The following is a 27,135-nucleotide window of genomic DNA, read 5'->3' on the forward strand; positions in this document are numbered from 1 at the left end:
CAGCTAGCTCACCCACAGAAAAACTTTATCCTGTGACTGTAAAGTGACCTTGAGAGTTTTGAAAGGCGCTTAGAAATGAAATATATTATTATTATTCTTATTATTATCTGGCTGGTTGGCTGGCTAGCTATCTAGCCAGCTATCTATTGGCTAGCTATCTAGGTACCTGTCTATTTGCTATGTAATAGCTCGCTAGCTTGCTTTTAAATGAAATGTATTATTCTATTATTATAAGCACCGAGGGGTAATTTGACAAGTTAGAAACGAAGAATTCGGTCTTGCCATCAGGGCGGCGGCGCGGCGTATCAACGTTATCGCTCCACTGCGAGACTAATAAAGGCAAATCTAATCCAATCCAATAATAAACATGAAATACACCTGTTTTATTTGATTTTATCATAGTTACCTATCTGTTCAAATACGAATGGCCTGGTTATCCAGTGGTTAACGCGTCAAGCTCACAGAGCAGAGATACCTGGTTTGCAGGTTCTCCAGGGGCTGCGTGGGTTTTCTCCGGGTACTCTGGTTTCCTCCCACATCCAACAACATGCACGGCAGTCTGATTGAACACTCCAAAGTCTCCAGAGGTGTGAGTGTGAGTACAGGCGGTTATTCATTTCTGTGTGCCCTGCAATTTGCTGTCAACCGGTTCAGGGTGTCCCCCACTTACTGCCCAAAGACAGCTGGGATAGGATCCAGCCCCCCCGTGACCCTTGTGAGGAGGAAGCAGTTTGGAAAATTTTTATTGGTGTTTTGCATTTGACTAAAAATATCATACTGCGTGTTTTGGGTATTTTAGATGCTATAAAACGTTTTTCTAATGTCAGTTAGGAAATAAAAAAGTGGTGTCGGTTGTCCTTTAAGTTTCCGTAACATGCAAGACAACAACATGCAAATGCCACACAATCAGGAGTCACCTCAGCGACCTCCGATTGTGAAGAACACACGTTGCGACGATCCACCTATCCATTTTGGAAAGTGCATCTCCCTGTCAGAATACCAGGTGAGTTGGCGAATGAGACTTTGGTAAAGACGCAAGATACTCCCTGGACTGGTCACCAGCCAATCAGCAGGCACATATAGGCAAAACAAATCATCACTTGATAATTAAATCTAGTCATCGAGCCCACACGTGCACAGATAGACTCAATATAAAAGATGCACATAATGGTATACACAGCACCACACTTTATTATGCGCCCCTGTCAGATACAACCAGCCAAGTTTACTTCTGATTTTATTATCTTGCCACAATGACATGAGACAACATTACGAGGCATGCACACCAATAATGTTCGTGTGGTTAAATGGAATACAGTGTGTTGTTGAAAGCGTCACTCTGTGGTAAAGCGCTTCCCGTCACAGTTCCATTCAGTTTGCTCTTTCCCTCCCAGGATCCTAAGCCAACATTCGAGTGGATGGGTGTAGGGTGGGGTCGATTGCAGTCGCTAAAATGGGGAGTTTCACTATTTTCTCTGCAGATGATGAGCACAATACTGTACAAAGCACATTTCTTTTTCAAGCCAAATCACACAAATCAATGCGACTTGACTTTTTTTATGTACAGACATTCTGATACTGTACTTGGTATGGCAATGGGGTAGCTCACACCACACGTTACATTCACAGTCCTCTCATTGTTTACATGAGTTTCTGTCAGGAACACCAAAAGATCAACATACAGAAGAGGAAGCAGACAGAAGAAACCGTTTTTTTCCCCATACAACTGATATCAAAAGCGTAATTGATTCATTTTGCTAGTCATGTTATTGTTATTTAAATATTGTGGGTTTGTCCATGAGATATAGAAAAGTCTTCAACCTTAGTGTGTATTGCCATCCAGTTAAAACCAAAGTACAGTAATATGGCATTGCTCCCTCCATTTGGAATGTACAAACCACGTTCATTCACATTTATAGATTAGATTCATTGGTCTTTTTTAAATCACAAACATCTCTGCTTTTGCTGGCAACCATTGCCATATTCTGTTCTTACCATGCATGCCTGTGAAAGCTCCTTATATATATCCTTCTGTCACATTTATAATGAGACGATTTACAGTATATGCGCAATACGTAAACAACGGAGTCGATACAAGATATACACAGTGTTACAAATGACGATGCAAACCATGTTTTTGTCCAATTTTTCCAGCTAATCTGTGCAAATTGCACTCAGAATGATTTCCAAGTCAAATCTCAGATAACTGGTTGTTTTGAAACAAAAACTGCCATTGACAACAGCATTTTTGTCAGAAATGAAAAAAAACTTGCATTTTGATCAACTTTTCAGTTCCAACTTATTATGCACAACAGTGTTCAAAACGTAAAAACAGAACAGGAGATCTGAGACAATCTCTTTTAGTCAATGAATGCTACAGCTTCGTGTTTGCTTTCAAAACTTAGCTTGTAGCAGATGTGCACATTTCACAATGACGTCCTTGATCCACTGGTGAAAAGAAGGCTTTGATCCTCTCTTTCATCTAGAACTGCTTCTTGCAACAAAGAGGGTGCAGAAAATGCTTAGGATTGAAGACTGTCTCTGTTTTTTGTGTTGTGTCACATTATTTGTTATGTCGTTTTATTCTGTTGTTTAGACTACAAGATGGTACCGCGAGAGTGTCTGCCTTTACAGCAGGTGCTGTATTTTGTTTTTCTACTTCTTTCTTTCCTTTCCTCTTACTTTGAATACGTTGCTGCTGTGAATTGTAAAATTCTCCACTCCACTCATGAAGTCTAATCCTCATGTGAAGTGAAGTTTTTATTTTAGAGAAAAAAATATCTGTTTCATTGGAAAGTGTGTTTAAAAAAAAACATCTAAATGATAATGTAATTCGAAAATCGTGCTGAGTGCCATTTGCATAAACTATCAACAACTCAATAAGAAAACAAGATTTGTGAACTATTTGGAACACGGTGTGTGGTCAAATATATTGCACTGTGCATGACTATAAAACCAAATTGGAACTTCACTCAGCACCTGGACATCTTTCCAACTCATGACACAACAGTACAGACCAGACAAATAAATAAATAATGAAAAAATTAAAAACATCACACCGTTTGTTCAGCTCTTCAAATGGGAAGCCAAAAAACAAAATGGCTGTCGAACAAACAATGAAAACATGGGGAAAAGAATCGGCTTTTGAATTTGAACAATTTTAGATTTTATCGACAAAAACAAGTGACAGTCCATTCCTCACTTTATAAGTACATTGGCGTCTCTTGTCCGGTGAGTAGTCGGAACATGGCTGCAGGCATAGTCTTCATGTGTATCTAAAAGTCAAACAAAGGAAACAAAAGGCTCAGCCATGTGACGCGTACACGCGCGCATGCACAGTATGTGTACGTGTGTGCGCATGTGTCACCTCGCCAACAGAGTTTGAGAGGGCCTGGACAATCTTCTCATGTGCTGTGGCTACAACACTCTGCCCGTTGATCTCGATTATCCTGTGGCCCACCCGAACACCCCCTCGCTCTGCGATGCCTCCTCGCATTAGACTGCAGATCTAATAGTCAGAGCAAAAACAAAAGAAAACATTTTATCGTTGCGCATTAAATATGTGCAACCACCTGGAAAAGCGTTTCCAGGCTAGCAAAGACTCGTTTTACGATGAACTGATGGCGCTTCAGAAGATGATGCAATTTTTTTGGACTGCCCATTTACATGCTGGCAGTATTTTGGCTGACAAGTCTGGGACGAGTGACAGAAAAGTCAAAACAAATGACAGTAAAGCTGTCGTTGGGACACCTACGATGCCATTCTGCACACTGAATCCCAGCTGGTACTTGAGGTCAGGTCTTTTGATTAGAACTGTCGTAACAGGAGGGCAGCTGACGATGTTCATTTTCACCTGAACTTGATTCTTTAAGCCCTTGAACACATAAAGGCATGCAATGAAACGTTGACAAAAACACTCTTGCTTTCATCGGTGAGTCAAGTGTTGTATCCGTGTACCTTGATGATTCCCTGACAAGTGGCGAGTGGCAGCCCCACAAGGCTGGTGTTGTTGATGGACATGATCTGGTCTCCTATACTGAGCTTGCCCGAGCGCGCCGCAGGACCGCCGTTCATCATGTTGGCCAAGATGACAGTGGGCAGGATGGAGCCCCAGCCGGACTCCACGATCACCACGCCGAGGATTTCGCCTTTGCTCTTCTCCAGCTGCAGCTGTGGAGGAGGATTCTCTTTTTAGTAGTCACACATTCAACACGAAACAACATGCCCTTAGACATTGTCCTGCTGGGACATTTATCCATTCACTCATAATCATCTTGAGTCTTATTCCCAGTGGTGGACCGACAAGGCCTGCAAAGCCTTCTCTGCTGGCCTAAAAAAACCACAATCACGGACTGATGTTAAGTATATTTTGTTGATGAAATTCAACATTTTATTTCAGCTTCCGTTCATTACTTTTCCTCTGTTGCGCTGCTTCCAGATGTATGTTTTTGTATTTAAGCCTTTAACCAGTGTTTGAAATAGCGTCTGTCCCGTGGCCCGGGTTGTACAACTTTTACGTCGGGCGTACAACTTTCAAAACGTCTCGGGCCGGAGTCATAAAGGGTAAATAAAATGGGGTAGAATCACTAAGTAATTTGGATATCATGTAAACAAGTTATCTATCATATTTGAAAAGCCAAAGTGAGGCCTTATATTTGCATCCTTATGCATCCACAAGAAATGAAACCTGCCCGCCAATTTATCGTAGTATTTATACAATACTTCGGGAAATGTAACAATGAAATTCTAAAGACGTTGAGCCCTATATACACATGTCCTGTGCGGTATGTGACTTCAGATTGCTCTAACCTAAATGATGTCGTCATCTGAGCGGAATGGTCACAATGTGCTCCTGCAGTTGTTTACAGCACTCGATCCATTGACCGGAAATGAAGCAAGTTATTGAAGGAGGCTTAATTGCTCGGCATATTGCCTGTGGCCTCAAAGAGAAATGCACATGTGACACATCAGGTGTTTGCAAAGTGTCTCTGCCCATACAGCAGAAAATGTATCACTGTCATGGAAAAAAAAGTGAGGAGATGACACACGTTGACCTGATTTGACTGAATCGTCTGAGATTTATAAAGAAGCATCTCCAACATCATTATACGAGTCTGATTGTATCTCTTTCACAAACTGTCAAACAATGAGAATGATGAGTACAGGAGCCAATAACAGTCATATTTTCCTCCTTCGCTTTTGGAAAAATGTTCAAACCTTACTCACCTCTTTGCAGTTGTCAGAGTTGGAAAAGTGGATGAGATCATCGTTGTACATCTCCTGAGTGTTTATGATGTCACTGTACTCCTTTTGACTCAGGTCCTCTGGGTTGATTCCGTTCGCTCTCAGGAACTCCTGATAAGCGACACTGAAAGCCTGGCCGATGGACTGCGCGATGAGCTGAGCCTGTATCCAACCACACAATAAAACATCGTCAACAAGGTCACCCGGCGGAACCGGCGATGCGGGAGACCGTTAAGCAGGTGCAGGTTCAAAGTGCTGTTGTGCGTTGTGGGGAACGGATTGTTTTTCAGCATTTTTGGCCACACCATTCATCAACGTCAATTCATTCAAGCACTGTGATGAGGGGTTGCGTCTTTTCAGCAGCAAGAATATGCCAGCACCGTCTGTCAGCGCTGAACAGCTCTGGGGTGATTGTGCTTTTTTTGCGCCTACAATGGGCAGTATTTTCACAGAGCTGTTTGTTCAGTGAAAAGGTCGGTGCTGTTGGACAGTCTGCGGCTGGATGAATGCATGGCTTGAGTAGCACTATGAGAAGAAAGGAGCGTCAGCGCACAGCGCGGATGCGTATGTGGAACTGTTGCAGCTTGAAATTGAAGCGGATTTATATGGGACAGGAGACGTGAGACAATTTCTTTTCATTAATGGATGCTACAGCTTAGCGTTTGCTTTCAACATTTCATCCTATCTATCTATCTATCTATCTATCTATCTATCTATCTATCTATCTATCTATCTATCTATCTATCTATCTATCTATCTATCTATCTATCTATCTATCTATCTATCTATCTGTAACGAAGCGCTTAACATGGACAACCATTATATACAAGAAAATAAAGCAGTCACAAAGATAGTAGGAAGCACCAGGGGGTGAAACCAAGATCAAGTTGGAATTATGCTGAGTCGAATGCCAAAGAGTACAAGTGAGTTTTGAGACAGGTTTTAAAGATGGGCAGCGGGGGGGCTTGCCGAATGTTTGGTGGCAGGTCATTCCAGAGAGTGGGACCAGCAACGGAAAAGGCTCGATCCCCTCTGACCCTCTGTTTAGTTTTTGGCCAATACGTCTGTGTAATGTAAGCTCTCAGTCATACAGGAGTGGTCCATCGATTCTTCAGTTTCTTCAGCTGTCATCTGTACTTCTTTGAAGGTGTCGGACGTTTCGCTTCTTATCCAAGAAACTTTGTATATATATATATATATATATACAGTAAAGTCTCGTTATATCGATATTCAAGGGAGTCCGAAAAAATATCGATATAACCGGGACTATCGATATATCCGACCCTGTTTGCATGTAATTTTCTCCGTGCGTGCATAGAAATAGCATCGATATAACCGGGAATATCGATATATCCGATATCGATATAACGAGACTTTACTGTATATATATAGTGCCGGACTGTGCTATAATAGGTCCCTGCTCTCAGGTTGGGGGGAGCAAAAGACTTTTGGCTAATAATAATAATGTCTGGTCAGCAGACCAAAGACGCCGGGAAGGTGTGTAGGGGTGGATGAGCTCAGAGAGGTAAGAAGGAGCGAGGCCATTTAAAGATTTGAAAACAAATAATAATGGATATATGCCGATGGGTATGTGGGGCCAACATGGCAATGACAATTATTCTTCAGATTGAACTGGCAAGGGAAACAATAACACTTACGTCTTCAGACTCAAAGACATGGCATATCATCTTGTACTGCTTCTTTGCCTCAGGTGCTCCCGGTGTAGTTTCAATGCAGTCTTGAGACGCTGTGCGTGACATTCGACGTCTTGCCATGAGTACCACAATGTTTCCAATGTCAGCGATGTAAGATATGGTGCGCAATGCATTGTCCATCATTGTTTCCTGTAGACACAGCCACAAAAATAAATAAATAAGACGGTGACGATGTATCTAATGCGCAGCAAATTATTCACACACACTCATTTTAGAAATCAATGGATGTATTTTATATGTAAACACAAATAAAGAGGTGGGATTTGAAAGATACGTATATGTATTTTTTTATACTAACTGATGCACATGAAGTATTCATTGTACTTACTCAGTTGAACACATGGCAACACACAATGAAAATGAGTATAAGTAGTTTTTTTTAAAAACCCATTTCAGAATCAGAATCAAAAAAACGTTATCCGTCCCACAATCGGGAAATGTGCAGTCCACAGCAGCAATTTGAAAGGGGATGGGGTGGGCGGTGAAAGGATAGAAAACAAGATATTCTAAGCATAGTGAAATAAAAATTTCAACTATATACTGTACATTTCAGTGATCTGTTAAATTGACAATGGCAGTTCCTGTAATCACCTACATCATTTCCATCACACTCATTTAATATATTGCCTGATTTGTATGATTTGTTTTGGAAATATTATCATTATGTGTAGGTCTCAGAAAGCCCATTTCATCTGCTATGTGACAGTTGGAATCCAAAGTGGATTTTAAAGTGCTCGGATAATTTCAGAATACATTGCGCTGGCTGAGGAGACACTGCATTGGAGCACGCTAAGCAGACACACGCAAAGCCTCACAGACAGGGCCTGAAAGATCAATTTTTCACCTTCATTTTATTGCGCTAAAAAACAAGAATATTGAAATACAATGTTCAGGGCTTTATTTATTCTTGAAATGGACAACCTCATAAAACTAAACGTCCTAACAGAAGAACTGAAACCGCAACCAGATTTCTGGCACAGGCCGTGTTGAGGCATCCTGCACGCACAGATGTTTGTAAAGCATTTGGGGTATTATGAAGTCTGCTCTAATCCTCTGTCACGTCATCTAAAATCTGCAGGGGGATTTGAGAAGGAGCTACGACGCAATCACTTACCCTCCACTTGTTTGAAAGGACACAATGTTCCCTCTTGAGGTGAAATGAAGCAGTCGGAGAAACGTACACACCTGTGAGTCCGCATTGAGGACTTTGATTCTCTGAGTGGAGATGAATAAATCAACTTCAGTGAGGGTTGGAGCATCTCCATCTTGGCTCTGCAGAAAGAAAAAAAAACGCTTTTCACATTTCACAACTTCTCTATGTGATCTTTGCCTCACAGTTTAGACCAGGGGTGTCAAAGTCATTTTTTGTCTCGGGCCACATTGTAGTTATGGTTTCCTCTCGAGGGCCGTTATGAATTTGGGGAAGCCATTAGAATGTTTAATCCCCTCCACATCTTACATATAGAGCGCACAACAAATTAATGAATAACTCATTTTCAAATCTGAAGTCAAGAATAATGACTAATTGTGGTTTACATCCAAAAATATGCAATTTTGCTTAGGTTTTAGCAAGCATCATGGAATTTCACAAGTATGATTTGCTTTCGCGGGCCGAAAAAAAAGTAATGTGGTGGGCCGGATTTGGCTCCCGGGCCTTGACTTTGACACCTGTGGTTTAGACAATGAAAATTGTAGCATGTAGTTGATAATGATGCACTTGTAAATAAGGAGCTTTGACAGGCAAGTCATCTCCTCTCATTCCTCCGACATAACAAAAATGAAACACAGCAACGAGGACAGCTAAAGCTGACTATTAGGTGACAATGACAGCAAAAATGTAAGATGGAAAATATGAACTATCCTGTCACAAAATTACACAGAAGTCCACTATATGGTGTTTTAACATTGGAATAATCTAATTGTGGTTGAAAGTTTCACACAGGACATAAATATCCCCTTTAACCCTTTCAGGGACAGTGATTACCACAGTCGACAGTTTATCATGTTTTCAGATTACAGAGTGAATGGAGGGTGAAAGAAAATTGGACACATTTAAAACCCAGTGAATAAAATAGTAGTCGGAATGTTCAACCTGCCCATGGGCGTGAAATGTCCATGTTAGAGCTTGCCCAGCATCATTTTACCCTTCTCAGGACCAACAAGATACGGATACTTTTGCTGTTATGTGACCGAAAAAGACCCCACCATAGGCTCGTGTTCAGCCGAAGAAGACACAAAATAAAATTACAGTCGAGGAGAAGAAGGAGATCATTGAGAAATACGAACGAGGTGTGCGTTTGTCTGATTTAACAGCCCGGTACTAAGTCCACCATTGCTTCCATCATTCGCAAGAAAAAAGCCATTAAAGGTGCGTGAATAAAGCAAATATATCCGAGAAAGCACGGCTAATTCAGTCTGATATCGTCATGCGGCAACCTGGTTTGTAGTTTTAAGGCTTATTTAGTTGAAAATTATATTTTATGGAGACTTGGGAACGGATTATTCTCATTTTAATGATTTCATATGAGAAATTATTTTTTAGGATACACACTTTTCGCCTTACACACTCTGTCTGGTAACCAATTAAGTGCGTAAGCCAAGGTCCAACTGTATTGAGTTTTCGGACTACATAAACTTTCAGCATAAAAAACCTTCAACTCTCTTCTGTCATCAGAAAAAAAGCTTCTCGTTTTCATTTGACTCTAGAGTTATCTGCAATGGAAATGGGGGCAGCTGTACAAAAAGCAAATGCTGCCCCCTCACGAGAGGGAAAAACATTGCCAGAGGTCCGACCGAAGTTTGAAATGCACCCCTGCCCCGCAAGAAAAACACAAAACCCGAACAAATTTGGGAATGGCGCTCCACGTCATGCTTTTCAATTCCCAAATACATTCGGGAATTGCAATGAATGAGTTTAATGCATCAACCAAAGAAAAATGTGTGGTGCTTTATTTTGAAGCATGCATTCCGTATTGTAGAAAAAAAAAAACATCAGAAAATGTTTGATTACAACAGAAATGATCATATAAACCATACACGGCATTGGTGGAAAGGCACCTCAGACCCCCTGAAGCTCCTCCCACCACCCAAAAGGGAAAAAGAATGGAAAAGGTGAAAGGAGATTGAAGTGTTGAAGACTTCTTTTTGCTGTATTTATTACACACCGCTTTTTTCTTGATTTTGGCAGCCTTCTGTACCCTCTTGCAGGCAGGTGGTCAAGCAGAAGTTTGGATGAGACAAGGTCAGCAGATATGGGAGCACAAAAACAGGGGGGAGGGGAATAAAGAATGTAAATAAAGGGTAAGACAGCAAAGTCCGAAACCAAAAACAGCCGTTCTTTTGCCTTTTTTCAGAATAGTTGACTGTGGAGATAGCCGAAGTGCATGCCTTTTTGGTTATCGAAGAACATGAATTAAAACAGTAATTGCAAAGTAGAGTAGAGTAGCTTATTCACAATTTGCCATCATTCTGAAGAATGGCATCAATAACTTTCAGTTATTGATGCAACAGTTTTAAAAGTCTCTCTATTTCTTTCAATTTAGATATGTAATCCTCCATTCTTAAAATAAGGCAAAGCAACACGAACAAAATGAGTGGATGGTTGCACTTCACTTGCTAACTGTTTACTGTAGCTTGCTCTCACTAATTCTATTATTCTGCAGCCAAGGAGGCACAAGAAAAATGTGTAATCACCAGTGCCCCCTGTCATGAGGCAGGAGAACTGTGTGCCTCACCTATGCACACAATTTTGATGAAAATAAAATAAAATAAACACTGTAGTAAGTGTTTATAATGTAAAGTGACTCTACATTATATACACCAGCTAAACTGTAGAAAATTAGATCACATACTAAAAGTGTTTGAACACTTTAATAGCGATATGCAGAGGGGGAGCAATGCGGTCTCGCAGCAGAGCAAGCCAGCACAGTTTGCATAGTGATTGTGCAATCCATGGTGAGTCTCAGCCGGCTGCTGCCTCACCGCTCGTCTCTACTTAGTATTTGAACGGTAAATGTGAAAATTCAGCGATTTTGAAAAAAAAGTTAAATGGAAAAGAACTTTAAAGTAGAAATCACTAAATACATCTAACTGTTTAATTTTTTTTTTTCATTTGATATTGCCATGATGACAGGTGTGGCACGGCCTCACCTGCCTCCCCTGACTGCACGTCATTTGCTCCCAGTCCATCATCAGGAGTCAGTCTTTGTTCCAACTGCAGAATTAACCACACTTGTGTCCCGACAGCACAAACTGTTTCCATGCTGCTTCTTTTGGATGTGTTCCCCATGAAGACCGTAAAAAGACATTTCATGTCCTCCACCAGCTTCACACTTTTTTACGTGGCATCGAAGAAAAGTAGTTAATTGTTTGGAAAAATAGATAATGGGAATCAAAGCACACTTCTTCACCCACACCGGCGTCAGTTTCAACGACACAGGTGCACATGCCCTGTTCGTGTTAAGAATAGAAACAGGGGGACAGTGAGAGAATTGAATTTCTTTCTTACAGCACATTTGAGCACTGGGAGTGAAAAAAAGAGAAATGAGGGCAATGTATTACAGTTCAAGGCATACTAATTAAGCTCAGCTAACTGCTCTATTTATGTTTTCTTTTAATATAGTATCAGTTCACTTATTTTTTTTAAACTAATTTATTTTCTTTGGTCTTGTAGACGTGATTGTAAATGCACTGAAGAACAAACTAAGTAAGACACATTTTTTGGAAGAGTGGATGAAATTTTATTTCTATACTTTTTTTAAAGCCTCAAAAATAAGAGCCCCAAATAGAAGATGAGTCAATATTTACTTTGGAAAAATTGACTTTTGAATATTTGGGTTGGTTGCTTTGAATGATTTCGGTCAGATCTATGCAGTGCAACAACATTCTGATGGCAAGAAAAAGAAAATAACTCTTAAAGGCACTGATAGAGTGTTTTTATACATATCCGTAAACATCATGTTATATCATGATTAGTCTAGTACATACTATGTTATTTGCATGTTAGTTTAGTATATATGGATGTATGTAGCTTATTAGTTAACTAGTTGCGTATGCAAAGTGTAACAAGTATCAACTTTCAGTCTAATGTTCTCCCAACACTTGTCCGTAGCTGATTGGACAACAGATCACTGCTGCGTGAGTTTAAACTAGTTTGAGGCGGCGGGCTTTGTTCTCTTGGCTTCCCGCTTCCGACGAGAGATGTTCTCCTTTTGTTTTACGAGAATAAAGTAGTTTTTTCTGTTCACCATATATCGTCCCCGCTGGTATTTCATCATAAAACTCCGTTGAACTCCGAACCAGAAGAGAAGCAGGAATTAGACTCCAACAGGCACATTATTTGTTGTTGTTGCTTTGATGATCTCTGATGTTTACCATTAAAAATCATTTTGTCTGGAATAATCTTATGTAATGATTTAGTTACTATTGTGATTTTTATATACACCTGCAGGAAACATGGAAGCTTTGTCTCCCCTGCCCACACGTCCCTGTTCAAGTTGACCTAATTATTCCTTTCAACATCTACCAATAACCAAAATTCCCTGTGAAAGTCACTTTTGCCCGGGGTTCAACTGGCAAATCTATATGAGCACAGCTAACATCATGAAGAAAGTCTTTTTAATCATGCTTTTTATCATATTTTAATTTTAATTTTTGTTTTTCATCATTTATTCTTTCCACAGCTTCTCTGCTTTGGAGATTTGAGCAAGGAGGAGACAGGCAGCTGGAAGGAATGAGTGAGGATAAAGCCACATAAATATTGCATCAAACGGTAAGTACCATACAGAGAAGAGCTGCATAAATAACCTACAAAGGCTTTGGTATGATTTACAGATGATTTATTTCTTGAAGCTCAGTGTGGCTTACCACACATACACACATGTGAATGTATGATATGGCATAGTGAAAAATATGCTTGTTGAATATACAAACACAAACGCCCAATTCTAACACAACACACTGTTGCGCTTTGCGTCACTCCGTCTCATGTCCAGAGAAGGCACCGCTATTTTTGGGTGCTGTTGATATATGGCTTTCACTGTTCACTGAAAAGTATTAACTAAGAACTGTGTTAACGGAGAAGGGCTGTCTGTGTTCCCGAGCATGTGTGGCAATATGTTTTCCACATTTTTTTTTAATGAAGAGCCTCCTGAGGACTCAAAGGTTACAGGCATACAATATTGCTTTTTAGGCTTGCAGAGATATTTCTCGAGTTTCTTGGACTATATGGTGAAAAGAACACTTTTATCCTCTCCTCTTTATTATAGAACTGCTCGATACAACAAAGAAGGGGAAGAAAGTGCCTCAGATTGAATGACTGTCTGTGTATTTTGTGTTATGTCACATTATATGTTATTTATTTTTGTTGTTGTTTTGACTTCAAGATGGCGCACGAAAGTGGCTGCCTTTACAGCTGTACTTTGTTTTTCTACTTCTTCCTTTCCTTTCCTCTTACTCTCATCACTTTGCTGGTGTGAAATGTAAATTTCTCCACTGTGACACTAATAAAGGCTAATCCAATCCAATCCTTTAATGGTATCATGCACATCACTAATGAAACACCAAGATAACTTTAAAATATTTGAAATGCTTTGGACTAGAATTTGCTCTCACGGTTGTTGACAAAGTGGCGAACCTCATCCTATCCTTGTTTGTGAGCAAATGAGCCTTTCGGGGATGCGACCATGACGACACTTACCTGTTTCTAGTTAACCGCTTCACCTGAGGGATTTTTCAAACAGGTGCTTTTTATCGCATAGATGCACTGATATCTTGCCCTGTCACAGCTTTTTGGGAAGGCTATATATATATATATATATATATATATATATATATATATATATATATATATATATATATATATATATATATATATATATATATGAAGACTGTCACACAAACGCCCAATTCTAACACAACACACTGTTGCGCTTTGCGTCACTCTGTGAGACTGTGTGACAGTCTCTCCTGTTGGCTTCCTATATATATATATATATATATATATATATATATATACACTAAAGTCTCGTTATATCGATATTCAAGGGAGTCCGAAAAAATATCGATATAACCGGGACTATCGATATATACGACCCTGTTTGCATGTAATTTTCTCCGTGCGTGCATAGAAATAGTATCGATATAACCGGGACTATCAATATATCCGATATCGATATAACGAGACTTTACTGTGTATATATATATATATATATATATAGCCTTCCCAAAAAGCTGTGACAGGGCAAGACATATATATATATATATATATATATATATATGTATATGTGTGTGTGTGTGTGTGTGTGTGTGTGTGTGTGTGTGTGTGTGTGTGTGTGTGTGTGTGTGTGGCGGGCCGGATTTGGCCCGCAGGCCTTGACTTTGACACTGTTAGGGTAATTCGCCATACAAACATCTCTAAACATCGCTCTGTAATCTTTGTTTACATTTTGAACTTCCTCGTATGTCATATCCTGCCTTCCTTTACACGATGTCGCACTTTTAGTACGTCACATCCTGTCGCGTCATTGCTATGCACCGCATAAATACTCCTGCAGCCCGTTCATCTCTCTCTCTCCATGCTCGCTCTTCCGTCCGCACCACAATGCCCGTGCTCTCCAAATTAAATCAACTTTCTGTTCAAGTCCTAGCTCCCTGATGATTTAACCATCGATCTCCATCAACACCCGTCAAAGCAATGAACCAAGGGCGAACGATAAAAAAATAACCCAACATTCTGGTGCCAAGAAACCCGCGCCGGTTGGGTCCGAAGCGCTTGAGGGGTGCGTGATGGGAGCGCCTCTTCATTCTGACCTGACCACACGGTTGAGTTTCACGGGTGAGTGCCGCTAGCATGCTGCTATGTTGGGTGAACGAATGTGGAATCCTTTGTGGCCAGAAGGATTTCTTTGCGCGAAATCCACGTATCGAGGCTACTAACGCGACTCTATTGGAAGATATCGTCCGATTATAGCCCATGTTCAAACTATGGGTTCTATTTCTGATGATCGGGCCAAGGCGGGTCCCCATTTGAGTCGAGCCTGGAGGTGTATTAAATATATACGCGACAAATCGATCCTAATATTTATCGAGATGTCTGGTTTACCGCGCCCTGGCTGCCGTACTGTAAGACCAGAATAATTGTAATTATAATATTCACAAGGGGTGAATTTTTGGAATTCACTGTGCGCGAGGGCCGTGAGTGAAATTGGGGAATTGAGAGATTTCACTCCGGACGTTTTTTGTTTTAAATAGCTGCAGCTATAATGGAGGTCGACAAGAGACAGAAGCTCTTAGCTTTTGGTGGTCGTCTGCTTGTATCCACAAGAGCGACGAGGGACCATTCCCTCGGCGAGGCCTGCTTGTTGACGCGATATTGTGGATTACCGTAATTTCATTTAATTCACCAACACTAGCACATGGTCAACAATGCTAGCCATTGCTACGGGGTTTCCCAGGGAGTTTCATTGTCCAGGGGGCAGAGGGTGGTCGGCTGGAGGAGGGGGGCGTTAGGGGGAGCAGTCCTTGTGTGTGTGTTCTTGTCTTCCCTTTTCGTGTTTTGTCTTTCGTCTTTTTGTGCATGCATTGTGTGTTTTTATGTATTGTTGTGTATGTACGCGCGTTGTGTACACTTCGCTGAGTTAAAAAAAAGAGGTAATGGGTGGTTTGCCAGCAACTGATGCAGACAGACCCCCCCCCCCATCCTTCTTTCCCTACCCGTGAGAGAGGGGTAAGGGGGTGAATTCACAACCACATTCTGAGATTGGCAAATTGATTCATTCGCGAATAAGTTAATAAAGGAAAATAAAATTAATAAAGGGCTGCGTTAACATTCACAAACATGTGTATAAAAGACATTCTTCCTGCCGAATTTGATTCTGCCGCGAGGCCTCTCTTCTCCACAGAACCGAGGCGCCCTTGTCATCACAAGAGAACTCGACCGGGTGCCATGGAGTGGGCTGTCCTGTCTCATCGGGAGACCTGTCCAACCATGCAGCGAGGAGACTTTCGTCTCCGCTCGACGTCCTCATGAATGACATAACACTGTTTCTTTTTCCATAGCTTATTGATGAATGCCGTCTACTTGGAAAAAAAAAAAACTGAATTAAATAATTAATTAGACTGAGTGAGCAAATAAATGAAGACAGCGGACAAATGAATAGACATAAGCCGAACTACAGTGAATTTGTAAAATTATCAGCGTTGAAATTGTGCCACATTGTTCTCAAGAGCGATTTGAACATTGGCCATTTGCGTTTTGGAGTTATTTATGACTGCTGGGATCTGGCCTGCTGTGTCTCAAAAACTGGGGGATGGTGTTTAAGCAGTGAGACCATTGCATTCCTTAGGATAACAATCATGTATGTTTTTGCTCAAGTTTTTCCTCTATCACGGTTCAATTGAGGAAATAAGGATGTTTATCTCAAATTGAACTGAAATCAGCAAGATAGATGTTGCTATATTCAATGATAAATGATTATGATTAATTCACTCTTTTGAAGCTACATGCCCTTTTCCATGTAAGACAAATCATTTTGAAATCCTGATTTGGGCAAATGCGAAATGAAATGGAAATTGTATAAAATGACAGAATCAAAGAGTGACTTTATAAAATTATGAGTTTAGTTTGTCAAACAGAGCTGAACCTTGTTCTGTACTTGTTCAAGCCATTTGAAACAAGCCAGAGTTATTTACGATGCCTCTTATCAAGGGTTTTTGTCAGCACAGAGCTTCAAAGAGGGGTTTAAAAGACCCAGAGAAAATTCGGAGGCCCTGCTGGCTCGTAAACGACGGTTCAATTGGAAAAAGTAAATAAAATGGTCAGTAAATTGGGCTGAATAACAGGAACATTTATCTTGAATTGGATGGAATTGGCAAGGTAAATGTAACTAAATTTGCTGGTGATTAAGTCCTTACAGAGATTCACCAGTTGATATTGTTGGACATTTCATAGAAGGAAAGTTATAGATTTATTAAGATAATGATTGTGACGTGATCATTACACTGGTTTTGACCTGACAATTGTCATCCCCTGAAATCAAAGAGCAGATGATTTGATTCATAAAAACGATAAATTGAATTTGATCGGATGCACCTTTATTAGTTTCTGAGCAGAGAAATTAATTTCAAAAGGAAAAGATGGAGTTGCAAAATTTGATGACTGAACTTTTTTCATTATGCTTTTTGTGCAGATGATGTGTAAAGCAACAATTCGCAAACAGAGCTGGGATGATGGTTGAGAAATTGTTCCATTTGCAGGATGAATTGATGAACTGTGGGGTGCACAAGCCATTTGCATCCACCCATCCTGTCATTTTCATCCGGACTATCATCCGAACCGAATTTGCATTCTTGGTGTTTTTGGAAACAAAGTTTAATCTCTGCTTCAGTTGTCATAGGACATCCAACAAAGGAGAGGCCGCAATGGCTGGTGGGATGCACCTGCAGAACTAGAGTTGGCACACCCACCTGATGATTTGGGATCGATGACAAAGTCCATATTGAGAATAGTTTTGTTTTCCAAAAGCATAATGTGTGGCATTTATTGTAATGCATGACAATTTTTATTGCACATATTTCTCATCCAACCATCTAGCGAGCAACGAATTGTTACAATTAGGCTTGATTGCATTGAAAGTATTCAATGTTGGAGATGCAATGGAGGAAATCCAACGTTTATTAAGACAGCATGCAGATGCTAATTTATCTTCTGGCTGCCTTTGCGTACAGTGATGACATTTGTCAGTTCAAAAGTAGTTTATAGTTACGACTAAAAGTGCAGGATAACCTGTCAAGATTGATTTGATTGTGAATTATTATTATTATTATGAATTGGATGCAGTGCACATTGGAGTAATTGACGGCAGTGCACATTAAAGGAATTTCTCGCCGGTAAGAATGAAATTGGCAAATGAGTTGAGTGGGCACCGATGTCAGCCAGAGATTCAGGCGAAATCAGATATATTGTGTAGGGCTTCCACGCTAACCAGCTTCTTTCAGAATTGAGAGAAAGAGATCCTTCAGAAGGGGAGGACTCCTGCGGAATCCGTGCCAGGGTGGCCGCAGATGAAGCTGGGTTGTGCGAATGGATGTCCTACGCAGAAGCGAAACTGACTGTCAACTGGTGCCCTCCAACTGAGTGACAAAAGGCGAGTACGAGATGACCATTTACACAGATCGCCATAATGTTGACGACCATGTCAACTTGTGCAAATTGTAGAAGGCTGTCCTCCACCCATACAATTTGGTGACATGCAAATGTCCACCAAAAACACATTTTTTGCAGAGATGATTTGCTTGGGTGCCAGAAAAGGAGTAACAGCAGAAGAAGCTGTGCTCAATGTACAAAAATTCCGTGGTACACGCTACATGAATTAGTTCTCATGCAGGTGTTGAGAGACATGCCAAAATTTGGACTCCAAATTTTTTGACCAATGATTGACAAGCAGTTTTATGCAACTTGATGTCTGTGTAAGCTCTCAGTCGTACAGGAGTGGTCCATCGATGAGAAAGTTTCTTCAGCCGTCATCTGTACAAATTTGAAGGTTTCGGACCTTTCGCCTCCTATCCAAGAGGCTTCGTCAGCGAACTAGGGTCTGACTGGTCGTATTGATGATCTGTGCAATGTCCAAGAGGGATCGTGTTCCGCGCAAACACGTTCCCAATTGGCAAATTGAGACTTTTCATGTCTCAACAGGGGGGAATGGCAATAGCCTAGGTCATCATTGCCAAAATTTTCACTTTTGGTGTTGAGTGATGTTAGCTGCAATATCATTCCCACAAGAAAGTGGTGCCCTCCAGAAATGCAGACTCACTAACAACTAACATACACTAACCAACTAAAATCTAACAATAACAATGTCTGCCATTTCTGTGAGAGAATACATTGCAGAGCCTAAACGATGAGACAGATTTTGATAGGGAAAGAAACACCAAGAAAGGGTCCCTGTGCAGAATGAAACCATCCCTTTGACATGTGACCTGGCACAAGTCTCCACAGGACAGAGATGCGGTATGAAGAAGATGACGTGGGCCACGCCAAAGTGGGATGGACCGGTTGCGGAGCTGCTAGCCGTCTTAGCAGCTACAAGCTTCGTCTGGACTCGCGAGGACACCACACCGTTCGTCAAGAAGATTCCCGATGCACAACTGGAGCCGAAGATCACACACCTTTTCCCATTCACCAGCTCGTCGTCTGTACCACACCCTTGGGCCTGCTTGCGACAAATGCTACAAACGATTTTGTTCCTACTCGTCATCCTGGTGATCACCATCCAGGATCCCATGAAGATTTGACTATTGTAGCTAGAGAATGACATGACTTTGATTTGAGAATGTTTCCATTATGATTTTCTTTTCTGTTCACCTCGACCGATGTTAAAAATGTTCGTCAGGGGGGAGATGTTAGGGTAATTCGCCATACAAACATCTCTAAACATTGCTCTGTAATCTTTGTTTACATTTTGAACTTCCTCGTATGTCATATCCTGCCTTCCTTTACACGATGTCGCACTTTTAGTACGTCACATCCTGTCGCGTCATTGCTATGCACCGCATAAATACTCCTGCAGCCCGTTCATCTCTCTCTCTCCATGCTCGCTCTTCCGTCCGCACCACAATGCCCGTGCTCTCCAAATTAAATCAACTTTCTGTTCAAGTCCTAGCTCCCTGATGATTTAACCATCGATCTCCATCAACACCCGTCGAAGCAATGAACCAAGGGCGAACGATAAAAAAATAACCCAACAGACACCTGTGGCATAGAGCAAGTAGTCCAATAACATTCCTTGGTCGATTTACAGCAGTGCGGATCTGTGTAGTGTGAGTCGCCGGTTTAAGAATTGTTCAGCAATGAACATACGTCTGTTTGACACCATTTAATCAGAGCATATCATACGGTGTGAAATGTTGTCATTCGCCATATGGACAAAATAGATATTTTTGATGCTGTTTTCTGCTTTCAGTACCTTAACTCTGCTGACTGCCTCCTGGGCTTGCATCATACGGATATTCTTGGAAGGGTTCCTCTCAGACAGCAGCTGAGTGGAGCCCAGGTAGTTAGCAGCAAAAATGATTCCATCAATGAGATCTTCTGGCTCGCAGGGACCCGGAACTATGGAGAGGAGAAAGGATGAGTGTTGGTAGGAAGCCAACAGAAGAGACTGTCAGGGTTTGGTGTCACTGTGGTGAAGCAGAGCCAAGCACCACAGCGAGAGAACAAGAACAGATTGTGTGAGCAATGAGATGGCTATTGGTTGGGAGCTGACGGAGGCGTGATGTGTAAGGAAGCTTGGTTTGGGAGTAATCTGTCTGTGAGATGTAAATGTAGACAAGCCAGCCACTCTGGGCTGTGTTTCACTGTCACAAGCCAAGGAAACAGACAGGCCGCTAAGCCCCTCACTCATCACTTCATTTGAAAGAGCACAGAGTGAGCTCAACCAGGCATTCCGTGCACTGTCAGAAAAAGGGGTACTTGTCGAGGTCCATTTATGTACGACAGAGCTCAATATTGAATCCCCAGGTACAAAAAAAGCCCAGTTTATGGTTAAAAAGGTATATCAATGGTCCAAACAATCAAATTGGTCGAAATTTGACCATATCGGTGCATGGTTGTTCAAATGGAAGCATACAGTGAGAAACCATTCCAGGATCTTGCTACGTAAAGAAAATCAACCTTTGTCACTGCTGAATATTGTTTAAAGAATGTTTTTTTCCAGAACTATGCTATAAAATATACTCTATAAAATATATTTCACTAATTTGGGCAGCCCTGTGGTCGATTGGATCATACGTCAGCCTCACAGTCTGGAGGTGGAGTGTGGAGTTTACATGTTCTCTTTGTGCCTGCGTGGGTTCAAAATTGTCCCTGGATATGAGTGTGAGCATGGATGGTTATTTGATTATGTGTACCTTGTCACTGTCTGCCAATTGTCCCTCGCCTACTGCCCGATGACAGCTAGGATTTGCTCTAGTATCCCCGTGACTCTCATGAGGGTAAGCAGATCAGAAAATGGATGGAAGGATGGACGGATTTCTCTCCTTTCATGTTTGACCAGTGAGCAAAAATGTGGCTAAATTTGTCCCTGTGTGGGTCCAATGGTTTGTGACTTTGCCAGTACCTTTAAATGAACACCATTGTATTCCTGAAACAGGGTACATATCACCGCCTTTACATATATCCACACGATTGTACCGTAACAAATTTTTTGGGCCCACCAAATATTGTAAAATCACTTCAAATGACTTCTCCTGAGCGTATTTTACAAAGATTCCACGGCATATCGCTATATTTTACGTTTTAAGACTCGCGCTGAATATTCAGGAAGTCTTGTTTTTGAGTTGGTGACGATAGCTATCGTGACGTCACGTCTGGAACGCCCCTGATCGAGAAAGCGACACACAATGCATTATGGGTACTTTGTTTGGTCTGAAAACTTCGTGTTGATCTGTGTTAATGGCGAAATTAGAAGGAAAACACATACATAACGCGATGGTGAATCGTGTGTTGCACCAAGACTAATGGAAGCCATTGGACCTGAAAAGGTACTAATTACAACAATTTTATTCTGACAGTGATGGACAGACTGGAGCGCAGCACCTCCCAACATACAGCAGATCATTTACAAACAGATGAACTTACCATCAACAAAGCTGGGGAACGCCGCAACTTTTTTGGTAGTCTAGAAAACATAAACATAGTGTTATGGCATGAAGAAAAGGTATATTGAGCAAAAACTGCTTTTCGTAAATTGTTGTGGTCACTGGGATGTCCACATCATGTAATAGTTCTGTTTAGCTAAAATAATGTTGTCGTCAGTCATGATCAGGCTTTCAATAGAAAATGGATAATTGATTCAAGAAATGGGCTTGCTACATGTTGCTCATTAGCACTGCAGAAGTGAGTGTAGCGACGCTATATATAAATAATGCTGCAGCAAATTCTGTAGAAGCTCAATAAAGATACTTGCTGTAAACAAGGAAGGAAGAAATATCGGGCTGTGACCTGTGACATCTATTCTTATAAACCTGCTCTGATAATCCAAGGACATAAGCGGTGTGTGGAAAATGATATGAAAATAACCATCGCATCTCGATATACACTATATGGCTTTCATAAAATCAGTCAAGTAGCTCACTTCAGAAAAAAAAATCATCAAAGGATAACCAGAGCACATGCTGAGGTGCAATTTCAAAAGGATCCCTTTGTGCAATCACACACACACATTCTATATCCAAACAGAAATAGCACTATTTAAAAGTGAACTAGAAGTACTATCAGACTATCAGAGAATACATAAATGGGGTACAAATCTTACATCTGTTGCGTTGTTGTTCTCCAGAGGAAGGTTCAGGTCAGAGCGTTGCTGTTTTCTAGGCTGCTCTGCACCATTTTTCACCTGGCAGGGCTACACATACAAACAGATGTGAAAAGAGCAGAGGAAAGCACACAGAAAGCTTTCAAGGAAATACCTGAACCTGGTAGAAAAAATCCTTAGACAATGGAAAACCGATGAAACAGATGGAAAAAAACAGAAGGACAACTGATGAAACTCTCCAAACTGGTCAAGAATATAACACAATTGCCTCGGGATGTGTCGAAAATTCCTACATTGTTCGGTTTGAAAAAAGTGACTCATGATGTTTTTCACTTGATTCAATTTTGTATTTTGTCTCAGCTGCCTATAAATAGTTGGTTAGCAGCAGGACAGCCAGCACACAACCACACTCCGAGGGGATTATCTTTACTCCCCGGGATCCATCTCGCTCGCTGCGCACAACTGCTCATTAGCATTCTGCCATTAGTGGCATTCTTGCCAATAAACGTCCTCCCTGAAGGGAGGGCAGAGATGAAAAGTGGAAACGTGACATTCAAAGGCATTATTATCCAGCAAATGTAGCTGGTATCAATAGCTATACTGTGTGACATTAGTGGCCTTCTTTGCAAAATGAGATCTAAAGGCCTGATTAGTATTCACGGTGTTCTGTAACTTGGTTGTGCAAACACTCCTTAATGAGATTTCTATTATTCAGTGGGGTTTGATGGGAAAATTCTTGTCGTGCCACAAAACTGGATATGACCAAAACACTGTTCTGTGCACGCTTCAGTAACATCGTCACCATTTGCATAATGAAGGCACCCATCTAAACAAATGCTTGCTTTATTAATCACAAATAATGTGAAAACTAAAAATCTGATGATAGTTATTACAGGCGCCATCTCACCACATTATTTTAGAACCCAAAACCCATATGAAGTACCCACAAGGCTCAACCTAAATGCTCAAATATACTGTATCATGCAAATACAAATGAAACTGGCAAATGTATGTACAATGCGATGTAAAAAGTAGAAATCAATATTTTACAATGTATAACTGTTATCCAGACCTTATAATGAAGCGAGCATTCCATTTAAAAATTGTTATTAATATGGCATCCATTCAAAACAATGCTACACATGCCAAAATGCTCGGTTTTATCGTCACGTTGCCTGTACTGGATTTTATGAGGTCAAACACCAAACGTTGTTGGACACTGTTCAACTGTTGAAGAAGCAATGCAGTCAAGATGCAACTTTATCCAGCGGACTGTGTTACTTCAACATAAAGCAAGATGAATTGCAACCTAATACATGCACAACCAAGTACAGTATTGTACAATCATTTTATTGTACACTGAGGGGGGCAAGCTTTCTCTATAGCCACCCGCACCCTCTGGAATGCTCTATCACAACACATCCGCATCTATACCAACCTCGAATCCTTCAAATTAGCGTGAAAAAGTCTCCCATTCCGCAATGCTTTTAAAACATTTTAGTCTGTTTTACCAATGCTTCCTTTTAGATCAATTTTGATGTCAATTATGTATGCTGGTCTTCAGGCGTACATTTTATTTTGCATTTTACGCTTTGTAAAGCATCTTTGTGATGAAAAGCAAATTAAATGTATTATTATTATTATTATTATTATTATTATTATTATTATTATTATTATTATTATTATTATTATTATTATTATTGTGTTGGGGAATATGCATGTATGTGCGTTACTGCGTGCATATGTGTGTTCTTGCGTGTCCATATGTGTGTGTGATTGCCAGATATAGTATAACAATGCACTGTTGCTAAATCGTGTGTCCGTGCGTGTGTGCGTGTGCGTGTGCGTGTGTGTGTGTGTGTGTGTGTGTGTGTGTGTGTGTGTGTGTGTGTGTGTGTGTGTGTGTGTGTGTGTGTGTGTGTGTGCTTTATATGTGCATTTATTCTGCTCAAGGCAGACGGACAAGGACAAATGGAAGAACATGACGGGAGAAATGAGAAACATTTTTCGTGAGAAATGAGGAACATTTCCCCTGTATGTCACAGACTTCCTGCTATGCTCTCTTTCATTATATTGTGCCAGAAAGCCATCAAAAAGAGGGCTTATGGATATCATTTCTACAAAAGTACTTAGTGTACATGCTACGTGTTCAATCAGTTAAACCAGGCAAGTTGTTTTGTTATTTGAGACTGATGTGATAAAACCAGAAAGAAGCTGTTGCTTAATTGAGGTAAAAAGTCTTTCAGCTCACCTGTTCCTGTTGCCATCTCTGCCGATCTTCAGGGGAATGTGGTTGGATCTTGAGGCCTCTCTGGAGGTCTGGGTTGTTACGATGCACAGAAGGCAAGTTGAGGGATTTGGGTCTACTGTCATGGCGATGGTGAGCGAGCGGATACGTGGCCATGTTGGGCTTGGCGTGAAGGTAGTCACCTGTGGGCGGATCCTGGACCAGTTCTTCTGGACTTTGATCAGTGCCACTACTGAGGCTTCCCATGCTCATACTCATCTTGATTTCAGCAACTATTTGGTCAATGTCCTCCTCTGCTTCCTCACCCGTCTCCCCCTCAACCACTAACACCCTCCGGCCTCGGAAGGGAGACACGTGCACAGAGTTGCCATTGTCCTCTGAGGCATAGTAATCTCCAGTATAGGCCCTTTCACGTGTCTCGTGTTCATCTCCTTCCTCTTCTCCTTCCTCATTTGGACCATCCTCTTCGCTTTCTTCATCATCCTCCTCCTCTTCACCAGGTCGACAATTGTGGTGGGCATCCTGCATGGCAGGTAGTTGTTGATGGTGATTGTGGTGGTTATGGTCCAAAATGGGTTCTGGTCGTCCATTGTATATCTGTTCATCTGCATCTTGCTCCACCACCTCACAGCGTACCTCCCCTTCGCTCTCAGCCCACTCCTCGACTCTGTGCCTCTCATTACCGGCCCACTGCTCTTGCCTTCCTGGACCCTCCTCACGCCACTCCTCGTTACCCTCTTCATCGCCTTCCCTCCATGCCTCACTCATACCTTCCTCTTCTTCATTCCATTCTTCTTTGGCTGCATTGTCTTCTTCTACTTCGTCATCATCCACCCACTCCTCCTCTCTCACCTCTGCTGCTGCCTCCCCCTCATCAGCCCACCCTTCAACTGCCTCTTGGCACTCGGTGTGGCCTTCACCTGGCTGCGTAACACAAGCCCGCTCATGGCCATGTTTGCAGTCTCCCTGGCTGCTGCAGTCCATACCTTCCATGTAACTCTCATCCTCAGGACAATAGCGGATGTAGTAAGTTGCACCTTCATCCTCCTCTGCCAATCCTGGAAAGGTGAATGATCACAAACAATCATGTTTATCATCCATGGTGCATAAGAAACAGGTGAATGATACAAATTATGAAGGCACGGGGTAGCGCGATCTGCCAAGCATAATTTAGACCAACAATAAATCTGCACCTTTATACAAGGAAAATAAAATATAAAACTGGTGTTCAGGATGGGGCGGTTTGAGGGCAAAATACGTGGTGCAGGTGGAGGTAGCGGAGTGAAGGTGGACCCTGCCTCTTTGGTCGCAGCCAATTGGCCACGCTTCCTGCACAGCCTTGATTTTAAAAGTATGTTTTTCTAATGACCTCTCTCTATGAAAAAGGCTCACCTTTTGTGCACGGTCTGGATTGTATCCACAGAGATAATAATAATCATAACTTGGATTTATGTTGTGTCCTTCAAGGGACCAACTGACGCCTGTGGTTTAAAAAAAACCCGAAGCAAGAGAGTTGTAACATTTTAAAGCACATTTACTTGAAAGGAACTAAATGCAACAAATTAAATGCATATTCCTAGATGAAATATGAGTGAAAAAAAAAACAAACAAAACAAAAACAGCCTTATAAAGTCATACATTTCAGAATATGCCCACCTTTGGGAGAATAAATTATGAAATCAATCATTGAGGCAGAGCTTGGTGACAGCCCAGATGGGTGTGCAAATCGTAACTAAGATGTTATGGTTGAATGTCTAATAATCGCTTCAAAGACTTGCATGCCTGGGAGCAGAAAATATTAGACTATTGGCATGGGAGAAGAAAATAAATTACACCGGAGGTCATGGGAAGTCCGTAGATACAAATTCAAAGATGTTTGACTTTGGCCATGCCCCACTATCCTCCTAATTTTTCACAAACAATTGAAGTGTTTGTTGTTGTTGTTGTTTTTGGTCTGTTTTAATACAAAGACTCATTCTTGCTTGGAAGCCGGATCCCTCCAAATTATGCAAAACCCTTTTGAAATATTTCAATCAGGTTATTTGATGACGGAAAGGAAAATAAGGAGTTATGCAAAAGAAACCATCCCTGATTTTTTTTCTTGGCGTGTTATGTAGAAATGGGTGAAATACAAAACGATTAAAAGTTTATATCATTGATATCAGTATGTGAAGTTCAAACATAAAAAACAAAGCAACTGGAGATCTTTCTTGTAGTTCCCTAAGAGTCTGTGTGAGGCCCAAGACTATCCATAATGTATTTAAATTATATCTGCTGTGTCTCAAAACTACATTGAAGTGTTTTATTTATGATACAAATCCCTATGCTAGAGACAAACAGTTTCAGAGAACTGTGGAGAAAAAAAACAATTGAACATTATTTAAAAAAATGGTCTGACACAAATAAATTGTCACACCCCCCAGACAAGCTAAATACCAAGTCAAAATGACGGTAAATACAATTGTTTCCAAGCTACACAAAAGAAAAAATATACCAAAAACAAACGTGTGTTTAGGTGTTAGGTGTTATTTTGGGAAGTAATTTCAGAACTGACATCAAAAGGAATGTATGAAACACTTGCTGTGTTCAAAAACATCGTCAAAAGTAGCTTGTCTAG

At 41.0% G+C, this 27,135-nt stretch overlaps 1 protein-coding gene across 2 annotated transcripts in view; it reads right to left on the minus strand.

Moving 5' to 3' along the window:
* Positions 1 to 1,177: 1,177 nt before the first annotated feature.
* The window catches only part of apba2b (amyloid beta precursor protein binding family A member 2b), a 46,716-nt gene continuing 20,758 nt past the window's right edge, over positions 1,178 to 27,135 (minus strand). The window contains exons 3-14 of one of the 2 annotated variants that reach the window (XM_088992010.1): positions 24,522 to 25,576; positions 22,271 to 22,360; positions 21,595 to 21,634; positions 19,922 to 20,067; positions 10,124 to 10,159; positions 8,145 to 8,231; positions 6,903 to 7,088; positions 5,227 to 5,406; positions 3,958 to 4,170; positions 3,755 to 3,874; positions 3,368 to 3,508; positions 1,178 to 3,275 (exon numbers count right to left, since the gene is read on the minus strand). In XM_088992010.1, coding sequence (XP_088848136.1) covers positions 3,204 to 3,275; positions 3,368 to 3,508; positions 3,755 to 3,874; positions 3,958 to 4,170; positions 5,227 to 5,406; positions 6,903 to 7,088; positions 8,145 to 8,231; positions 10,124 to 10,159; positions 19,922 to 20,067; positions 21,595 to 21,634; positions 22,271 to 22,360; positions 24,522 to 25,576 — 2,366 coding nt within the window. In that variant the 3' untranslated portion in view covers positions 1,178 to 3,203. The remainder of the gene's footprint in view (positions 3,276 to 3,367; positions 3,509 to 3,754; positions 3,875 to 3,957; positions 4,171 to 5,226; positions 5,407 to 6,902; positions 7,089 to 8,144; positions 8,232 to 10,123; positions 10,160 to 19,921; positions 20,068 to 21,594; positions 21,635 to 22,270; positions 22,361 to 24,521; positions 25,577 to 27,135) is intronic. The other variant, XM_088992011.1, reaches the window with a different exon arrangement.

Source organism: Hippocampus bargibanti, linkage group LG03 (assembly GCF_051943395.1).
Source record: "Hippocampus bargibanti isolate YZ-2025 linkage group LG03, ASM5194339v1, whole genome shotgun sequence".
In the NCBI taxonomy this organism is placed as follows: domain Eukaryota; kingdom Metazoa; phylum Chordata; class Actinopteri; order Syngnathiformes; family Syngnathidae; genus Hippocampus; species Hippocampus bargibanti.